The 22,351-nt window shown below is 40.0% G+C and overlaps 1 protein-coding gene across 1 annotated transcript in view; it reads right to left on the bottom strand.

Moving 5' to 3' along the window:
• The window catches only part of sntb1 (syntrophin, basic 1), a 33,265-nt gene extending 12,676 nt beyond the window's left edge, over positions 1 to 20,589 (bottom strand). The window contains exons 1-2 of the mRNA XM_072394620.1: positions 19,906 to 20,589; positions 7,135 to 7,378 (exon numbers count right to left, since the gene is read on the bottom strand). Coding sequence (XP_072250721.1) covers positions 7,135 to 7,378; positions 19,906 to 20,440 — 779 coding nt within the window. The 5' untranslated portion in view covers positions 20,441 to 20,589. The remainder of the gene's footprint in view (positions 1 to 7,134; positions 7,379 to 19,905) is intronic.
• Positions 20,590 to 22,351: the final 1,762 nt, after the last annotated feature.

Raw genomic sequence — 22,351 nt, forward strand, 5'->3', positions numbered from 1 at the left:
CAGAATAATGAAACAAAGAACCTTGAAATTTGAGTGAATTCAAGTAAACTGAAAACAGGAAGAAAAAAAAAAAACATTTCTCATGCATTCTGTGTGGGCCAGATGATACAATGCTGTCTCCCAGGAAATTTCCATAACTAATCTGCTTATATCATATGGGAGTGTTTCTGGCCTTGAGAGAAAAAGCATATTCTCAGTCTCTCTGAATAGGGCTTTGATTGTGTGCTCAGTGAATATGAATTTTAAAAAGGTGCATGTTGCTGCCTAAAATGCATAAAGCAGTGAACTGTTACTTTGGAGTGCCGCATAAAGTATTCAGTTGTGTGAGAAAAAGAGATTTGCTCATGGAAAGGTGACCAGGTGCACCTTCTAGAGAAAGCAAAAAAAGAGTGCAGTGTTCATAATCTTTGGTACAAAAACATTAATTATTCCTTAGAGGACAAGACATGAAAAGTGTGTGCCTCATGCTGAGGTTTGTCAATGTTTGAAGATTGTGAACTCTAATGTGTCTGTCTCAATGTTCGCAACTAAAAAGGCAAAAAATGTTTCAAATGAAGCTCAAATTGAACTGTAAGCTGCTTAAGCGATGTCTATGTAAATTCTTAAATGTACATTTGTACAATCAGCGCCTGTGGTAATAAAAATCCATTAAAAGGACACGTGCTGTGCCATTTTTTCTGCAAGCTGACAATTTCCTGAGGTCTAATGAAATATCTGTGACATGATTTTGTCACAGAGAGGAACTGCAGCAGCTCTTTTTCTCATCCATTAATTTACACCTCTGTTCCATCGGATCATTTAAGTGGAGCAACCCACACAACTCCACTCGGCCCCACTCCACCCCGGGGTCTGCCTCTTTTGAGATCTGTAGTACCCTTGGAGCACCTTATTATGGTATGAAAGTGTACATGGTAAACAGTCTGAGAGCCCAGACCCTACCCCAGAGTCACAGATGTAGAAAAATACTTGATTGTTGATTTTATTTTCATATGTTTATAATTCCCTTGTTTGCAGCTGGACAATGGTAAGCTGGTAGGCTACTGATCCCAATTTAAGGAACAATCTTGTTAAGAGTCAAATCTTGATCTTTCACAGAGCGTAACCGCCTCTGGTCGGTTAAAACACCATTGAAAACTCACCATAATTCCTCTGTCATGTATTGTCATCATAAAAAAAAGGTATTGGTCCATTTAACAATAAACGGAAAATCAGACTGTCCTCTTTCCAACTGGTAAAATATTCAAAAATACCAGTTATAGGTCAGATTTTCTAGTTACATTATTAACATATTCATTTCCTCAATTAACTGAACTATAAAGCTAATGATTATATTTTGTGTAAATAGTAGAGCAAAAATCAAGAGCAAAGGCATTTCAACTTCCCACTTCAAAGGTGCAGCAACTGTGCAATCTGAAGTTGAAGTTGGATGGAGAAACAATTAGAGGAGGACTTCAGTTTATCCTGCAACTCTGAATGACTCACTGACTCAAATACATATAGGACCCAAAACAAAATGCTAAGATTGTAATTTTTTTCCCCCTGAGCTTTTGAGTTAGTAGTGACTTCATACACCCAAATATTTACTATCATGAACATTTTTTTTCATATTATGCCCCCCAGATGTAAAAAACCCCCAGAAAATTCACATGAAAGAATTCAACATTAGTTTTTAAACAGAGAATAAGTCAAACAGTAAAAGTGTATTATTAATCAAATGACTATGAAATATTTTCCACATCCATTGTCCAGATGCTCCTTGTTTAATTTTTTTTTTTTAAAGCCCAGCAACACTTCCAAATCCTGGGTGGTTTAAACTTTGAAAACATGCTTTCTTTGCAGCTTTCTTTTTTCCCCTCATTCTCTCTTTCTCTCTCTCCCTTACACACACGCACACATAACCTCACACCGGAAACCTAAAAAATCCCTGGTGAATATAATGAATTTGCACTTCTACACCACCCTTGGAGGTAGGAAAGACCATCTACAGTAGATCAGCTCCAGGTGCCACACTGGGTTAAATATAGAACTGGTTCCTGCAAAAGGCAAGTTGATTAAGGACAGGCCAGGGGAGAGCAGTCGGGGAGAAAGGAGGGAAACTCCAGACCCAGATGCGAGTTTGTTAGAGGGGGTTCTTTAAAACAATTGTATGTTTTAGCAACAACTTGACAGCCATGAGTTACACAAGAGAGTATTTGCCATTTCCTGGCTAAGGTCTAGAGTGATTTATACTTTTGCAGGCATGGCAGAGGCATGTAGAACATGAGGAATCAGTGAGACAACAGAACATGTACTCTAGATGACTGCCATCCAATAAAGTAATAGCGTTGCACAAGTCTGTTCCAGTGAGGTCTGAATAAGATATCCATGCCAAAACTACACAACTAAAATTTACTGACCAACTCTGTATGCACAGCAGTGGTATTAAAGATAAAGGCAAAATTTTAAAGCAACTTCCGAATGATAGTAAAGCTAGAAATCTTGTTTTCAATACACCAGAAACAAATTGGAATTTAACTAAAAGTGTGCAAAATGGATTTTTAAGTCCTAACAATTAAACATTTTAAGTGTCTGCCCATTGCTGTATTGTTTCCTTAGTGTACTAATTTGGGGATTTTACCAAACTGAAATTTGACAGGAGATAATTACTCATCCAAATTTCCCTTCCACAGTAAGAATATAGTGTTGTATAACTGGTGAATTTCAAAGGGCCCTGAATGTTTTGAGTGGTAATGTTGGGATACATACACAAAATAATTAGAAACATGTAATCTCTTTCAGAATAGTCTATCTGAATGACATCTGAGAGTGAAACCTTCTATAGTACGATGATTTCCTGAATATACAAAAAGCAACAAATCAAATTCCTATTCACAGGCACCACGGTGGTGTGGTGGTTAGCGCTGTTGTCTCACAGCAAGAGAGTTTCTGGTTCACACATGCAGTATGCATGTGTAGGTTCTCTCTGGGGAATCGGGTGTCCTCGCACAGCCCGAAAACATGTATGTCAGGTTACTTGATGGGTCTAAATTGACCGAAGGGTGTGACTCTGAGGGTACACGGTTGTCTCTGTGATGAACTGGTGACCTATCCAGGGTGTACTCTGCCTTTTGCTAGATGACAACTGAGATAGGCTCCAACACCCCTAAATAGGATAAAGGATTTATGGAAAATGAATGAAAGTCCATTTTTATCCCCAAGTAAAACCCTTCCACTTACTCTCACAGTATGGCTATTTATCAGCTCTTCTCATCACTGTATATGTTCTTCCCCTCCTCTGATCCCACTCTTCTGTATCTCTTCTCAGATTCAAACATGGTTTAAACAACATCTGCTAAATTGAAGAGAAAAGACTCAGAGGGATGCAACATCTCACTGAGTCTCGTAAATGATAAGCCAAAAAAAGATAAGCCAGATTCTTCTGTCACTAAATATAAAGCCTGTTAAACGATTTTATCCCCGAAACCTTAATAAGAATAAACTGAGGGCAAACTTACTCTTGGGCTGGAATCTTAAACTTCAACGTATTATGTTCAGACAAAAAGTCTAAGAAAAATCAAACTTTCCAGTAAAAATGTGAACTTTTCAACTCAGGCGTCCTCCCATTTAAACATTTACTAAGCCTTTATTGGTTAGTCAAAGAGGAATTTGTTCTGGCTGTGTGGATAAGGAAACAACTCATCAGAGCATGCTAGTAAAAGTAAATTTACTTTATCTCAAGCCTGTGAATCTTCTCTTAAGCTTTATGAATCTACACCGTGTCACCTGTGTACAGCAAAACCTGACTGTCTCACCAAAGACAGAGATAGTGACCGTGACTCCTTACATAACTGGCTCACCAATAAAGTCGATGTTAGGGTACGAAAAGTGAATGTTCATTTCTACAGTGCTCCTGAGTAGCTGAAAAGTCAAAGCAAGATGAAGCTGAAGGTTTCGTGGTCTGTGGTCATTTTGAAAGATTAATATTTCAAAAGCATTTGCAAAAATGTTAATAATGAAAACTCATGCAGCAAATCTATAACATGGTCTTCTTACATAGCCATAAGTAGTCAAAACTAAAGTACTGTCCTGGAAAATGAGGAATTGCCTTGGGGCCATAGATCCCTAAGGCCTCAAGAGCCACTTGATTACCTGGAAATGCCACTGGAATGTCAATGGTAAATGGTAAATGGACTTGTACTTGTATAGCGCTTTTCTAGTCTAGCTGACCACTCAAAGCGCTTCACTACATGCTGCATTCACCCCACTCATACAGCACATCTTAAGATACACATAACTACGTGCTTTCTAATCATTCACACACATTCATACCCACTGAACCACCGACCTTCCGATTGGTGGGTGACTGCTCTTCCTCCTGAGCTACAGCCGCCCTACAAAGCAATCTGATGCCTTTCCTTTTCAGAACTGTATAAGGTAATGTATGATTGCAAAAGCATTATGGATTTAAAGTTGTGGAGGTACTAATTCTCTGGAGTGGTTCAGAAATCTGTCAGGAGACCCCAAATACCAAATACATCCAAAGGTTCATTTTTATGATTGATTGTAAAATAATGATTGAGACTGCAGCTGCTGAGTCAATCCTTGATTGATCAAAGGACTAAACAGAAGAAAGGAAAATCCTTTGGGATCTTTTTTTGGACATAAAGACTAATCTTCCCAACTCGATAGTTGTTGTTTGTTTCTGTTTGCAGGGTTTAGCAAAGTGACTGAAGCTACGCACATACAATACGTGCTCACGAATAGAGGTGTGGCACATCATAAACACACTGTAAAACATCCTGCGGGACTAATAGAATTAATCTATTTAAGAATTTATATAAGTGAAGCCCCTTCAGTAGCTCATCAATCTTTTTTTCCTCTCAAAACCCAAATGAAGAACTAATCAAAACTAAGAAAGCATTAAACACAGAAAAGATGTTGATTCTTCATTAAACTTATTTCTTCCTGTCCACTGAGAGACATCTCTGCAACAACAGCTGTGTCTGTTTTTGAACCTATCATTTTTTATTTATTTTATTAACAGGTATTTGTTTTATTGAGTACATATGTGTGTTAGCAATTACATTTGACAGACTGAGTGTTGAACAGTCTAAATTTACAGACTAGGGAACTTAGTCACAGTGTAAGACTTTGATACTGCCTTCATCATCTGAAGCTTTCAGATTTAGTATGGCTCGGTTTCATGCAGAAAAGATATAGACATATAGATGAAGGGGCAGAATGATAGGGAGACACTCAAAATTGCAAAAAAAGGGAAAAATAAAATAAATTAAAAGTAGCTGATAGGAAGAGAAGCCCATCTCTCTTTGGGAACTCGGAGAGATGATGAAAGAGAGAAGAGAGAAGACAGCAAGCAGTCATCAGGGGCAGAAAAATACAAGCATGTACAAAATATTGAAAAACAGACAAGAGCAATGGTGAGAAAGTATTGCATGCAGGAAGGGAAAACACCAAGAAGGAGACTGGTACAAAGTGCACATACAGTTTGATATCAAAAGGAGTCGAAGAAAAAGATAAATCACTCTTATGTGCTCCCATGCTGTTTGACCGAGCCACTGTCAAATTACTAAACCATTAGCTTGATGACACCCCCTGACAATCGGCCCCCCCACTGACCGAGGATTATCAGAGCAGTCATTTAAATGTCTGCCTTTAAGAAAAATTGGCTTTAAAAAAAAAGGTCTGAGAAAGCACCATTTTCAGTGATCCATTCACGACAGCAGATGAGGACTGCAGACCCAGGGCCAAGTGTCAGAGCAACCGTGTTTCTGTTGTTTATCAGCTGAACACTTTTACTAGATAAAGTCGTGGAGCAAAGGCTGTCAAAAGGCCAGGACTGAATTTATACATTTTCCATTGAATCATGAGGATAAAAGGGATTTTTACTGTTTGAAACCTGAATACGACACAGAATCACAATTCTGTAGCTTGGCAAACGACTCTGTTGTCAGTAAATCCTTAAATGTCTAATTGTTGTGACACATATGCTGAAATACTTTTATCAATGGAAAAAGCTGTATATTCGGGGCTGACAGCACAAAATATGTAAGAGAAACAAGAGGAAAGTTTACACAATACACAGATACCACAGTCCAATGGGACTCCACAGAATTAAAATGCTAAAGGACAGTTTATGTTAGAAGTGTAAAACAGAGACAGGAAACTCCCTGCAGTGTATACTGGAGCGCATGTTAGTGAAAAAATTCTGGGTTCAAGGTTTGGATGATCTGAACTGCTGGTACGTTCGCAACAATTGCCTTCCTGGTCCAACGACACTGTCCATTGTGTCGTAACATATGAATTTCTTTTCTTCTTCTCTTACTTTGACAGCCACTCATTGTGAGTTATTAAGTCTTATAGCATTGTACTGGATAGTTTTTCACTTTTTTAGGGACTTGAAAATTGAATATCCAGCTTCACTAGCTTCACAGCGATAGGCTTCGCATCCTCTTCACTGCCACAGACATCACTGGTCTGTCTTTGTACATATTTTCTGCCCGGAGCCTTGGTATTCTCAGATGACCAGTATATCATGTCCATTGCAGCAGCATTTTTTTTCTAAATATTCGCTGAATCTTGTCCTCAACAGACAGGTAAACCTGACCATTCACACCTCATACTTGAGGTGGCTCTGATTGGCCCTAGGGTAACTAGCCTGGCAAAAGACCTGGCCTCTTGCCCAGAGGGAGCCCCAGAAGTAACAGTAGAGACAATAATGGCTTTGGCATGCAGTTGCTTGCGTGTTTTTGGCCTGATAGAGTAAATGTGGATAGTGTCTGTCAGGGGGCGGATCCAAAAATACCAAATGTATCAAAAGCTTTATATTCTGTTATTATCATCAGGTTGATTAGAGCTGCCAAGATTGTTGTGAGGCACTGAAAAATGGTTTGTGTGATGGATGAAACTGCATCTTTCCCCCTCTCTCTCTCTTATTTGTCTTTTCTTTTGAATGTACATAGATTGATGGAAATCTTGTCTAGGAATGGTCAGAATTCCTGAGTCCTTTTATTCTCAGTGCTGCTCATTTATTTCATATGTATTATGTATTATGTATTTCATTGCATGTCATTTCTGTCTACCTATGCCATATCTGGGGATGTAGAAAAGTTCCATAACAAAGTAAAGAGCACCTACCTATTCTCAGGATCTGGTGTGGTCATGGCTCGTGTTACATAACACATCTTCAGTGGTATGCATCTCCTGTCGCTGTTCAGGGAGAGGGAGGGCTGGGTAGGATGGCTCAGAGGGTCAGATGTGGAGGAGAAGGTGATGGGAGGACTGCTGGGGCGGGGAGACTCAGGAGGCGGGGCCTCCCAGCTGATCTCTGAAACAGGGGAGCCCTTTCTGACATATGGCGTGGCCTCACGCATGTACTTCACTGAAGGGAAATAAAGATATTGATTTTTACTATGGAGTCTGTCAGTAAAGAGAGATAAACAGCAACATAAATGGAAGCATATTTCTAAATTACATAAGGCAACATCTTTAGTCAAAAGTCAAAGGTATAAAGAATCCCATTTTTGGCACTCTGTAATTCTAATTCTAATATCTTCCAACAAATACAGAGATGGCTGACAGCAACTTCTGTTAATAAAAGAGTAAATCATCTTCTTGTTTCTACACTTTTCACAGTATAAATTTTTTTTTTTTCAAGTGTTCAACATCATCTACATTAACAATATTGAAGAACACCATTGAAATGACATGAAGGCCAACTGCAATACTCTGTTTTCTTTTTCTGGCACTGGTATTGTTTTAATCTCATGTGGAACAGAAACTGTGAAGTAGTTTGTCACAAGTCAGAGGAAGGATGTGGTAATACCGCAGATGTATGTACTGAGTTATAAATTAAACTGTTTAATCACAGTACAGCTTAAGCACTTGGTATGAAAACAGTAAAAGTCACTGGGCAGCAGCAGACAGATAAACCAACAACTAGGAGGATGTGAATTTATGAAAACTTGTTAGTATGTAATTTCCCTCTGTGGTTGCAAAAGTTACAACATGAGTCTGTATAATATGTGAATCATACAAAGGTAGTTAGTAATGGACTGATTCAATCTGTGGCGTCACTATTACCCCATACTGCCTGTCTGCCTCTTCATTTTCATCTGTCCAGTAAAGCAACTATAACTATTACTAAAAGGTATGCAAATGAAGGAGATCTTGTTTTCTGCACAGACAGCAGGAGGCTCAGTGAAAAGATTACTGTTTGTCTTTCTGTTACACTGTGCTGGCACAATTGGCCTTCAATGCTGCCAGTTTGAAACAAAAGCAGCAAAATACAAACATGCCAAAAGCCCAAACACATCCGGGCATCTTTTCATCTTTGATTTCAATTATGATGATTTATTCATCTATTTATTTAAACAGGAAATTCCTCAGAGATCAACCCGTCTTTTACGAGATAGACCTGGTTGAAGTAGCAGCTTTGGGGTGCATTGAAATCAATCAAACATAAAAAGCAGAGTAAACAATATGATATGGAAGAATCCACAATGTGTTGATGAGTCACACTTTCTCTCTGCTGCAACAGGCAGGCAGGTTCACGCACAACCAGAACACCTAAACACAGAAGCTCTGCAGCGGATGCTACAAACCTGGGAAACTTTCCAAGCAGGAAAAAAAAAAAAAAGCTTTACATGTAAATTCAAACCGTGAATCACTGGAGGTTTGATAACTATTTTAAATTCCTCATGTACTCATCTCTTGAGGGAAGTAAAAAAAAAGAGAAGACAGGGCACAGGAATGGAGAGGCCGAGATAAAGTGGGTGCTCAGTATGTTCTCTCTGTTCTCAATGTTCTGGATGCTTGGTATGGCCTGGATGACTAATTGGCATGTCCAGTGCCTCGAATAATTGGCATGTGGCTGGCGCCATTTCCAATCCCGCATGTGAACTATTCCGGGTAAAATTCATTGTGAGATGGTGTAACAAGCCTAACCGCCAACCTGTAAAGGAGGGATGACAGGCTGATGCATAACACAGAGGAGGAGATGGGGCTGATGTGAGAGTGTCCTCAATTGATCCACAGCAGCGACGTGATCCAGTTACACAGAAGAATAACCCACAGAGTCAGATTAGATTAAAAGGCTAAAAACAGCTGATATATTTGTTCAAATGTATCGCTGCAGTGGAAGTCAATGGACTGACGAGATGGAATCTGCTGCAGACATATGATGACAAGCATGTCTGGTTTTGCTTGTAAAGAGCCATCCATTTATAAGATAAGAATTTAAGAATTTAATTAAAAAGAAGCAAGTTAAGATTTTCTGATTAGAAACGGACCTTTGAGAGCTTGAACACACACCCATCTGCCTCCACCATTTTATTTTGCTAAACACGATAAAGCAAAAGAAGAACATGACACAGTTGAAGTTTTTGTGAGGAAGAAAATTAGTTCTCAACAATCATGCTGAGAACTTAGAATCATGCATTTAGGCTCTGGCTTGATTTTAAAGGGCTTCTCTATTATGCACGTCAAGGGCACAGAATCATTTTAAAAACAGTGGAAAACATTGGGTTCCTTACAGTAAAAAAAAAAGCTAAATATCTTTATGTTTTATTAGGGTATAACACTGCAGCTATAGCCTGTAGTGACAAGGCACCTCCCCCTAAATGAAAGTACACCGCTGAGCTATAGCATGTGAGAAGCTACCTCATGGAAACCAAACTGTGGTTTTCTCTTTATGTTTCATGCTGGTAAAAAACAAACAAACAAAAAAAACAGAAGACAACATGAAGCAAGCTGAAAAAAAGGCTCGATTATCCTTTTCAGTTACACTCATACAGCAAAGCCATCTCCATTGCAAACCAGCCCCTCACTATTTTTCACATTATTTAATTTGACAGAAACTGAAGTCATGTAGCCAAACAGCTACTTTGTGAGTCATGAATTTCCAGTCAGCTTGCTAAAGAGATTAGTGTTTTTCTTTTTTAATTGTAACTTATTCAGTGCTATGATACAGAGCCATATGTGTGTGTGTGGGGGGGGTGTTAATAAATGGGGAGTAGTCCTTGCAATCATTACAGCGGAAGTGTGTACATGTGTGCATTCCCTTGGGCCATGTTTCTGTTTCGCACCAGCGCCTGCCAACTCTGTACAATAACTTCAATAGCAGGAGAACAACTTGGAAACGACAGGGCTCTGGCTACTTGAGTCTTTATTTGAAACAAGACTGCTTTGCGCTTACATAAGTCAAACCAAAAGATCCCAATAAGGGCCTGCCCCCACACCCCTCCCCATCAGTCTCAATTCAGTTTTCCATTTTTTTTCTGGCTCATGTTTAAGACAGAGCATGCATGCACAATTAAAGCTTTTCTACAATGATTGCCATTCCGAATGAGCTCCTGCGGCTGTTCAGCTCCCCACAGAAGCTCTCATGCCCTTCTGTTTATGACAGTCAGATGACATTTGCTTATTTTCAAACTGTATTCAGTCCATCACATTTGCTGATGAAATTAATTTCTTTTGGGGGGTGTTAGTGCTTACTGCATTGAGTCAACAGTGGATGGGTTTCAGTTGTGAATGAATGAATACACACACACACACACACACACGCAAGTGTATTTGTACTGTCACAACCCACTTAACAAACACATACTCTCCAGTTCATGACAACAGGTGTAATTACAGTATCTCTTTGTGTCTCTTATTTAATTGTGTTTGACTGCACTTAATGAGGTCTGTAGCGATAGGACTTTCTACCATATGCTCTGAGCGTGATTCTCTCTGAGAGAGAAAATGCACCAAAGGAGAAAAAAAAAAAAGAAAAAAGTGAGACCTCCTCTTATAAGGCCTGTGGGAGAGAAAGTATAAGAGAACTAACCAGAGCAAGGAGGTGGAAAAGAACAAATAGGCTGCAGTGACTGCAGAATGAAGCCTTTTATGCCTGGATTGATATCTGGATACTAGAACAGCAGAAAAGAGCTTTACAAATCCCCCCTCAAAGCATCTTTTTTAAGATTCTGACCAATGGCTCAAATATCTCATATAGTGCCTTCCCGGAAAACAGTGTACCTAAAATGAAGACCCTTTTACCAGTGGGAAAGTGCCATTTAAATTTGATCTCCATAACAGAGAGTGACCATTTCTATATTTGAGGACAAAGATGGATCGAATGGCATCTCCCAATATACTGCCATTAATCACGTAAAAGATGGAAAGCTAGAATAAGCTGAAAGGACATCCAGGTTTCTAGACTAATGTTTTTTAATGGTAGCGTTCCTGTTTTGGACAAAGAAATTTTATTTCCATCTCAACTATTTCGCTGAAAAATGTTTGGTTAATAGACAGTCACAGAAATATAATACTGGCACCTTATTTTGAAAGAAATGGTCAAGTGGTGTTGTGTTTCACGAGAAAAGATGCATTGCTCATCCTCTAATTTTAATCTCTTTCTTTAAAATATAACAAAGCATTACTATTTCTGTAAAATGTTATGTTAATCTTCATACGGATGCGTCAGTGCTATCAGTAGGAAAAGTCAATTGGGTGCACACAACTGTACAAGTGAACGGTACACATGCGGTTCTGTTTCTGATAAAGTCTTGAATTGCAAGGACTTGAATGACTGTTCTCAACACTTCAGGGAAACTTTGTGAATGGCAGCTCTCTGTTCACAAAGTGTAAGGCTGTATTGGATTTTATTGCTATTTCAGCCTCACCCGGACCTCAGCCAGGCCAAATAATAGATCTGCGCCTTTGTAATGCTCGTAGTAAATGCACTCCTATGTCATCAAGATGTCTGATCCCACATAGCTCATGCTTCATGGTGTTACTGGAAAACCAGTCAGTGAATTAGTTTTCTCCATATTAGGCCACACTGAAAGCAGCAATATTTGGGACTTGTTTCTTTGCATTTCTCAGCCTTATTTGCAAAAGGTGGGCATATTTGCAAAAGTCCCATTGGAGGATTCCAAGGTCAGGACAGACAGTAGAGGCTGAGGGTGTTGTTGAAACACAAGAGCTAGAGGGGATAGTGTCTGCCCTGCGGAAAGCAAAGCACAACTGCATAAAATTGTAAGGTATCTATGACATTCTACCGAGCCTATCAAACTTGGAGGTTCTGCACATCAGTCTCTCCACTGGACCTACAGCATCACAGGAGCCAGCAGGCCCATCAAAACTGCTGAGGCAACCAAATTTGCTTCAAGGGGGCTGTGGATAAGAAGAGGAGACTGTGGGTGGCATAGTGTTACCTATATATAAATTCATGCTTGATCAACCCCAGATGGTTAACCTGGGTGAGAGTATTGCTGCAACAACAGGCAACCGGAAATGTGCATGATGATGATGTCTGTTAAAAGTGAAAACTAAAAAACTAAAGATTGAATGTGGAAAATTAAAATGAAACCTGAAATAACTTGAATAATAACAATTACCCTAGTTTGTCCAAATTGAGTCTCCCATAAGAGTCCAAGTGAAAACAAAAAACTTGGACTGGAAGACAGTGACAAGACCGAGGTACAATGACAAATACATGCTGCCCCCCCTCTCTCCTCCCCCATGACAGCTGTATTTTTTCTTTATATCTTTACAAAGAAAACATTGCTCACCTTCATAAAAAAAAAGACTCAACTACTGCAATCGCACTCTTGATATTTCACAAAAAAAATAGATGAAAGAAATTCTGATTGAGAGATTGCACCGAGTTACAGAAGCTAGTGGAACTCAGGCCGGCTCAAACACGGTGCCATAAAGTGTCATTATGGAATCTATTCTGCGTTAGCGCCATAATCAACCTTTTCAGCTCTTCTTATTTAAAAAAAAAAAAAAGACTGTTCACTTCCAATAACTTGCTCAAAGCGTGATGCAATATTTTCATTATCATCAGTCTTCAAACCAGAGAGCATCCCTTATTTCTGCATGTGGCAACATTAACCACCATACTTCCCTAAAAACCCAATGCCAGTGAGAACAGATGGTACATTTTACAGTACGCTGTTGTCTGATCGACTGTGACAGGTTCAACAGAACATGGTAATAAGTGTCTAATGAATAATAATAATACATTTTTCTATTTCTACTTCTATTCTAATGGACTTTGTGTCATTGTTAGCCATCTTGGTAATATTGCATTTAAATTTTTGTGCTAGCTCTTAACTGGCATGCCGCTCCTCTACAGAAAAGTTCAGTTTGTCAATCACAATCACAAAAGCAAGCTAGGCTAAAACAAACATTATGTACAAAAACACAATGATTACACCTGGAGGGAGAGTTTTTTTGTTCTCTACAAACAAAGCCAACAGGATAAACAGATGACTCTTAGCTGCGGGTCCTTGGTCTCGTTTTGACAATATAAAAATTCACAAAGGAGAGGAATGAGTGATTCAATCTATTATCTTCATCACAACAATAACCAGTGCAGCTCCAGAGTTGCTGCTATTATCATTATCATCACCCTCTCTGAGTCAGACTCCACAAGCTGCAACAATGAGAGGAGATGCTATTTTCTCTAATGACATAAACAGTCAGCTAGTAGACACACTGACTCTTTTACACACACACGCACACACAAACAGTGGCATCAGTCTAGACTGCACTGCTGATGGCTGTATTAGCACACATGAATACACACTGTGAGACAGACACACACTCATGCATTCAGACTGCTGACAGCAGCACACACATGCACACACTCTTCCAGATGTCAGGTGATGACTGGTTCAGCTTGTTAAGGACTAAACAGGAGGACTTACAGGACACTGACTCACATCCTGCCTGCTGGAGAACTGCAGGTGCTCTGTATTGTACTCTTTAACTTGATGTGACTTTTTAATTCTTCATTTCTACTGCTTCCATGTTTATGCTCACCAATGTGGTTGCATGCATGCAGTGAATAACATCTGGTCAAATATCTGCTTCATCTGAGGCCATTTCCACTGTGATAAGAGTGTGTGTGTGTGTGTGTGTGTGTGTGTGTGTGTGTGTGTGTGTGTGTGTGTGTGTGTGTGTGTGTGTGTCCTTTCATGTAATCTGTAGAGCAATATTCAAAATGAAACATAATGGGTGTTTCCATATAACTCCTGGAGTTAAAATTAGTGTATTTAGCTTGCCACAACTGATAACATCTGCAGATAAGATCTGTGTTTTCAGTGAACTGAAAACGGTAAAGTAGCCCGAAATCAAAATAACTTAGGAAGGTAAACCTATTAAAGATTTTGTAAACTATGAGTAAAAAAAAAAGTGCAGAGGATGAAAAACGTTTATATAAAAACTCCCTTTCTAACACAAAGTTTTTTGAATGCCAAAAAAGACGGATTTGTTTGGTTGGATTTTCAATGTCGACTTGAGTAAATATTCCACAAAAAAGGATAAAAGAGAGTTGAAATGAGAACTGAAAATATTTAGACAAGCAGAGAAGAGGCCCATTTGTCTGCAATAACTTTTAGATGAATTTGATCCAACGATACGGAATAGAGCTGAATCATTTTAGACATTTTTACTTGTCAGTAACTTGCAGGGTTGTGAAGAGTTCCAATTCAGGCCAAAACATCATATTTTCCTAACAAAAGCATTTTTTATGCTTGTATCTAAGTAAGAGAACATGGGGGAAAATACAGAAATCAAGGAGACCCAAACTGCAGTGAAACTAAATGAAAAACCAACAGCATGCAGTAAGGCAGGTCTGTGAGGGTTGTGGGATGAATGGTATAAAGAACATAAACAGGAACAGGGACATTATGACAGGGACAATGTATGTTTCACCACTTTTTCCACCAGAGCAGGCTCTCATTCAACACCATTTACAGGGGTGATGTTTCTGTAATATGGTTTGATTTACAGAAATGAGTTTGCTTTCCCCTGTCCCATAATGGTAATGCAGTGCATGGTGACACAATGCTGTGGAGACAGTGAGACTATTACTAGACCTGTATTTATGCATGTAGCCGGTAGTCTCACGGCAAAACATAAGACTGCATTGGTGCTGGTGGAGAAATTCTGCATTTCTTCATGCCGTGCAGTGCATCTTTCAAAGTAATGAATGTCAGTGGGATGTCTTGTGAGTGTCTTCAAGAAGTTATTCTTTTTGTACAGGGTGCGAGAGTTGTCACCAGGTAATCCAGGAAAAGTATATTTGAAAGAAGTAAGTTATCAAAATGTACATTTTAACACAAGCCATGATGTTTTTCTAACCTTAAACAAGTTGTCTTTAATGTGTAAACCCACCTTACAGTGCTGGCAAGTGTAGGGAAACAGCAACAAAAACCAAAAAGGAGGTTTCAATTTAGAAATTATATACAATTACAAGTTCATCTAAATATTTCTGGTTGGGAAATGAGTCAAACTGAGGTCTTCAGCTCGATAGTCATGTATGCTGCTCAACACCAAACCCCTCTAACCCCTAAAGCCTGTTAAATGTGATAAACATTCCGTTCTGGACCATTTCACAAAAAGCCCTTATATTGTATTACTGTTTGCTTTTATTTCTTTCTCCAGTAGCACCAAAAAAACAAATAAATTAATGAATAAATAGATTAGGGACTTTTCTACAGAAACAAACAGATTTTCTATCCAATTTGCCCTTTCTACAAAAACAATGGATTTTATTTACTTAAAATGGATTTTTTTTTAAACTTTGGACAGGGGGACAGCATTTAAATTCAAAGTATCCAGCATCCAAAGTTTTTGGATTGCCATGCTGGATTGTGCCATCTTTATCTCCTTGGTTTGACATTAGAATTTGCACCTGTTTAACCTTTCTTGACATGGCAGCTAGAGAAACTAGGAAGATATGTTAGAGTTCAACTTGTTATCAGGACTTTTTATATATATGTCTGTACATAAACATACAGTTAGTCACTGTTTACATTGAAAACGGAGGTGTAAAAATGCACTACTGAGGTCACTGCCTTCTTGGGCACCACCTGTGTTGCTGGTTTCAGACAAGAGCCAATGGAGTGTCAGGTTACTGGGAACAACTTTAAGGATGAAGCAGCTGTTGCTGCAGGATAGGAAGAGAATTTTCTTTGTTGTCTATGAGGGACCTGCTTTGCACCTTAAAGGGATATTTCAGTTTCTTTGAAGTGGGGTTTTGTAAAGTATTCATGAGAGGTCCATTCCTTGCCTGTAGTAGACTAAACTAAGAGTTCTCTTAGTTCGGAGAATCAGATGAGATCCAGACAGTAGAGCTAAGCTAAAAGTTACTTTATTTGGGGCCACTAGAGGGGTTCATTTTTTGCTGTCTTAAACAACTCAAACCTACAAAGTTTTGGATCAACTAGAGTTTATGCTTTACTTTGTATTTTAACACTAAATCAATTCAGTAGCAGACAGTTACATGAAGATGGTTAACATAATGTAGCAGCATGGTCCAGGTGGCAGCAAAATATTGTAACCTGGACCAGGCTGCAACTTTATGTGGTTCAGACATTGTAGTGACAAAGCAAACAACTGTCTGATGCAGAAGTCATATACTGTAAAAATGCACAAAGTAGCTGGAGCTCACAGGGGTTTGGGTAGTTTTAGATGACGAAAATATTCGCTCTTCTTTACAGCCCTGTTCTGAGCAGCTTCTGACTTTAGCTGGTCCATCACGAAACCATCAGATTCTCCAAACTCAGAGCCCTCTGATTGCAGTCTACTGCAGGTAAGATGCTGACTACTCAAAATTACATCACACACCCACATTTCAAAGAAAACGGAATATTCCTTTAAGGAGAAGACAGCTGTAATGAGATCACCTGTCAGTGATGTCAGAAAAGCTGTGCCCCCATTGCACTAATTAGAAGGTAAGGGTTGACAACAGTTACCAGTCACTGTGAAACTTGTGTACTGGTTGTTTTACTGCATTTTGGTGTGGATTTTTTTTTCTCTAAACAGATCCACATTTTCATGACCAACTGTGTTGCACAGACACAAAAGTACAGATTCTCAGGGCCTTGAGGAGAGCCAGCACTTAGTGACAATTTCACGTCTTAAAAGACAACAAAGTACAGTAAGTGTTCAAAGGTTTTATACTGGTGTGTACGCTGAACACATGGTTATGGAGACAATCTGTAGTGAGAAAAAAAACATTTAGCCTCTGAGCTCCTGCTCAATCTTTGGAAGTCTTTCTTCTGCCAACACTTCACTTAAAGAATTAACACATACAGAAATCATTTGACCTCTCCTTGCATGGGGTAGCCATCATTTCTAAAAAAGAAAAAATGTGTCCTTTAAATATGGAAACATGCTTCTGTGTTTAACTATCCCATTGTCCCATTGACTATCCTATTGACACAAGTGAGCTGAACTTCATGATGACTCAAAGGAATTAATCTTTTGATCTCAACAAAATTACTCTTTAAGCTGAGGGTAAAAACAAATAAACTTAACACCCACGTGGTTGTAATGAAGTTTCGATCAATACAGCAGAAAACAGCAGCAAAAAGAAAAAGTAAAGCTGAATACAAAACTAAGCTTCTTCATTGCAGACTGCTGGCACATTATTGAGGGTCATCTTTCACTTCCAATGGCTTGATATCAGGAGAAGAGGTGTTTGCATATGGAAAGCAGCACAGAATTCCTCAGGAACATGTAAGGCCTCAGTACACCGAGAACAAAATGCTTAATAAGAAATTTCTTCCATCCTAGTCAAAAAGCCAAAGTGTTTGGAGGAGAGAAAAACTGGCAGTCAGAGGCCCTTCCTGGCTTCATCACGCTGAATCCCGATCCCTCCAGCTTTTATACTCTCTGTAAACAAATCATGCAAATGGCTCAAACCATATGTCCTCAGATGCATTTGTGTTGTTGGTCTAAAGTGTTAGCTTCAGAGAGAACTTCCAACCCTGCCTCTTTTCTCACCTACCCGGCCATTAAGCCTTTGTCACAATAAAGACATTTTGACATGTCACATTCGACGAAGAAGCAAATCATTAAAAAAAAATGGATGAATCTTACTTCAGATCCAGGCCCTGCTATTCCTCAAGCTCGCAGTGACATGTCAAAATGTCACTAAGGAAGCTCAAGCCGCAGCCTTTACAACTGTGGCTTACTGTATGCTGTCACTTAAAGACAACCTGATGAGGCTGTGCAACAAGTGGACCTCGTTAGCTAACAATCTTCAAGGCAAGTTTTAGTGCGCTGTACAAGCCAGATAGCATTAAGTCTAAACTGGCAACCTTTTGTAAACTGTACCTCTATTATTCTGCCCTCCTTCATTAGTACATAATTGCATGTGCCTTATCTTTTGCATTGCAAGGAACACCATAACACCACTGGCTGTAGCTGCTGGGACTTTAGAGACACTGCTGCAGGAGACTGATTGTTTGCCAGAAGTACTTTCCCTTTGGCTTATTCGACCCCATGCTGAGCACAGAGCAGAGCCAGCAGAGCCAGCAGAGCCAGCAGAGAGCGAGAATCTTACTCAGGGGACACCTGAACAAAGTGGCGGCTCTATGAAATTGGGGTTTGAACCCTGGTTCACTAGCTGAAATGAAAATCTAAACCACAGGGTCAAACTGCTGCCCTCTTAAAGCCTGTATCAGCGCAATCGCTGTCTATTTTACCCCAAAGACACACAAAATTTACTGAACGAGTTTGCAAGAAGACGTGTCTGTAAACATGCCCGTGCATATTGTCTTTCAAGCAGTTACGACATAATGCACAAAGACACAGAGCACACACCACTCCCATGAGACAGGTACTTTCTCCTAAGAAATGAAGGAGTTCAGATGTTTCCTGGTGATTTCTTTACTCATGTGATACAATCTGCTTCTCTAAAATCTTACAAGGTAGCTTACGCTCAGGGAGTAGAAAGGAAATGTCAATCATTTTGGGGGTTTGCGCATCAGGCCAGACATCATACTCACATCAACTAATGTGAGCATGTTGCCATCCGGCACATTATACATGTCTTTTACATTTTGGAGTATTCCCAAATGCAAATGATCTCTGCATTTATATAGAAGCACCATTTCTCGGTTATCTTCATTTTAACCCTTACAGTTCTATCTTACATCAGCTTCTTTACCTCCCCCGTTAGCTCTTCGTTTCAGTCCATCCATCTTACTCTCTCAGCACTTACCCCATTAAATTCACATTTCAGCCCCTCATCCTCTCATTTCTCTCTCCCCCCTGCACCTTCACTTCTTCCTTTCTTTTATATCTCCAGAAGTTCTCAGCTGGGACCAGCTTTTCCCTCTGCAGTGTAGCCAGTGTGTCCCCATGGGAAGGATCATCACTGTGCTTGCGTATGCATATGAGAGAAAATGTCGTGCATGCTGGTGTGTTTGAGAGATTTGCTTTGCTATGATTTTCAGCGTACTTTTGCTGTTGGGTGGTAAGGGGGTAAATAATGTTCCTCTCACTGTGAAGCCTGCCCGTTCGAAGCATAATCTTTTTTGTCTTGCTAAAGCAACTGTAAAACTTTAAACTGACTGCACACTTAAGAAAATATTTGGCCACTCCAAAGTCCTAAGAGGCCTTGATACAAAAATGAGAGTAGGAAGAATGACACAAGTTTGATCTTGCATAAGTCTCCCATGGCACTTCTGTTGCATAATAACTGCATCCTGAAATCTCAACTGTTCTTTGCTATATAAGTAAATCCCTCTGCGACCCGTTTCCAAACTAGAGAATAATTCTCACTCAAGAACAGACCATGTGCATCAATGAAAAGAGTAAGTGCTTTATGACAATGATAAGGTTTAAAAAAATCTAAATGATCATTATCAACCAGTGCCTCTCTGTGGGGAGAGAGGGGGGGTAGTCTTCACCAGTAGACCAGAGCTAACCTGAGGTCTTTGAGTGAGGTCAACAACGTCCAACACAAGAATATGCTCACACACACAAAGATTTTATCTCCTAAAACTATTCATGTGGGTGGAAAAACTCGGGGCTTATCTTGACCCTACACTCTTCTTTAAAACCTCCACTGTTTCTGTGATCTTCTCTCACACCATCTGCCTATACTGTGCCTACCTTCCAGAGTCACCTCCTTCCCGGCTCGTTTCAGCGCCTGCACAGCCTCATCGTGGGTTGCGTCCCGCAGGTTCAGACCGTTCACAGACAGGATGGCGTCCCCGACATAGAGAGCCTGGGTCTGGTCAGCAGCAAGCCCCTTGAATATCTTACTTATGAGGATAGGCATTTTGTTCTCCTTCCCTCCTTTAATGCTTATACCGAGTCCCCCGACTTCCTGCTTGGCCACCTTGACGCACCGCTTTCTGTTGGCGATAGCCTCGGGCACTCGCTCCGGGAGGTCCGTAAAGGCAGTACGCGCAGCTTGAGGACCGTTGTTGGAGTTAGTGTTACTGTTGTCCAGGTAAGATCCATTGGTAACGCCGTTGGAATCGATGTTGTTGTTAACGCTGCCTTCTTCGCAGCTCAACGTGAGCGATTCCTCGCTCAAGTTGACCACAACTTTGTGCCACCGCTCCCGAACCAAAACGTCCACAAATCCACTTTTTTGCACCCCAGGGCCACTCGAGGCTCCTGCCGCTGCTACCATCGCCATCTTTGGAGCATTTCTGTAAAAATCACATGTGATTAAGTTCCCAGCGCTCTCACACACCCACTTACACCCTGCCTCCTTTGAGCTCTGGCTGGACTTTGCTCCCGTGAAGTTTTTCAGTGGGACTTGTAAAGCGTCCCATGCGGCCAGTCGGAGCCTCTCAGCACAGGCTGCCCTCCGTTACGCCCGCCCAAAGATCCTATCAGTCGGGTGAAGCCGCCCCCCCCCCCCCCCCCCCCCCCTCTCTCTCTCACTCACACACACACACCCATGTTAAACCGATCCCATCCTCACATTCTAAATCTGTTAATCGTTTTGCTGATACATCTGAGTCGTGGCCATTACTTCGGCGTAAACGCTGCAAACGCGGACCAGAAAGATTTCTGCATAAATCCCACAGCCTGACATCACTGATATCAATGTATGTATCATGTGATGACATAAGTGGCTACGCGGCAATGCCAAAATAAGCTTAACTGATATACTTTCTGTTCTAATGAGGCACTAAAGTGCTTCTGATTGTTTTGTGCGCAATTTGGCCACATTGAACTGAAGTGTAAGGAAATAGTGTGCGTATTCACGATGGCAGCTTTTTGAAAATTTGAAGAATTTGTAGCATAAGTACAACTGATTTCCACTCTTCACTTGTCTAGTGAGTCCAGCTGTACTGTAAAAGCCGCGTTCACGTTATTCACAAGTGAGTTCGGTTACGCGCGTACAGGAATGCACCTCTGCCGGTTTTCACGTATCCAAGAGAAAAAGTAGGCTACGTTTTGTTAGGAAGCTCTGGCAAGCAAAGCCCCCCTCAGAAGATTTGCTCCCTACCTCTGTTATTATGTTTTGCCCTCACGCTTTGTGAGTCACACGCATGAGTGGCAGAGAGGCTGAGAAAAGATGGAAACAAACACAATAAGGGAGCTTCATCTCGCAGTAATGGTTGTAACTACTATAAGAGCTAGAAACATCGCAAAATCTCTTTGAATGAAGGAAGGTTTTGCTCTGTCGATTAAATTATCCCACCAGCCCCCGGCAACTGTCATTTTGAAGCTGTGCATCCTTCTCTCAGTAACTAACGGATGATGGAAACTTTGCTCGAGCTCACTGATTTGTCAGCAATGTGGCAGCGACACCTACTGGGTTTTTTTCAAGACTTTATCTAAATGAGTCTAGGAATGACAGTAAATCCACAGAGTGGGCCACTTAAGTTAACAAACAGAAATAAAAAATGATCCAAGAGTACAGAGAAATCGATATAGTGAACTTCTCAAAAACATCTTTATGCTCTTTAAATCCTAATTACGTAACCTGAATCAGCATTTGCAATGTAGAGTATTTCTTTATTGACAATTCTCTTTTGTTTGTTTATTTTTCATCTGTCTTGCCTTATTGGCAAATCAAAAACAAGTGTCCTAAATAAAAAGGTATTTAATTTAATGTTGATGCCAAAAAACCTCCAGTAAGTCCTTATCAATGTTACTATATAATTTGTCACAGTGTGGTTGAAATTACTTTAAAAGAATAGATAATATATAATTAAATGTTTTTCTTTTAAAAAGTCCTTAGTAAAAACAGATTTCTAAGGATATTAGCAAATACTATAGAAAAATAAACCTGATCCTGAGTGTGTCATAATTAACCAAATTGTGAAATCATCATGGAAATCTGGAACAGGAATGCTGCGTGTGTTATGGAGCCAAGGTTCGTTACAGGCCCGCCCTATGAACTACATCAGATCATTATGACTGAGCTGCGCCAAAGATTAACTTACTTATTCTGAGAAGAGAGAGCACAACAGAAATGTTTCGGTTTAATGAGGTGTTGGAGCCACAGCTGATTTTTACTTTTATGTGGAAATGAGCTATCGAGTGAAGCGTACATTCCTCGCTGTAATGACCTTCAAAACAAACAAACATG

This window comes from Leuresthes tenuis, unplaced genomic scaffold (genome assembly GCF_036924035.1).
Source record: "Leuresthes tenuis unplaced genomic scaffold, fLeuTen1.0.hap1 SCAF_10, whole genome shotgun sequence".
NCBI lineage: Eukaryota > Metazoa > Chordata > Actinopteri > Atheriniformes > Atherinopsidae > Leuresthes > Leuresthes tenuis.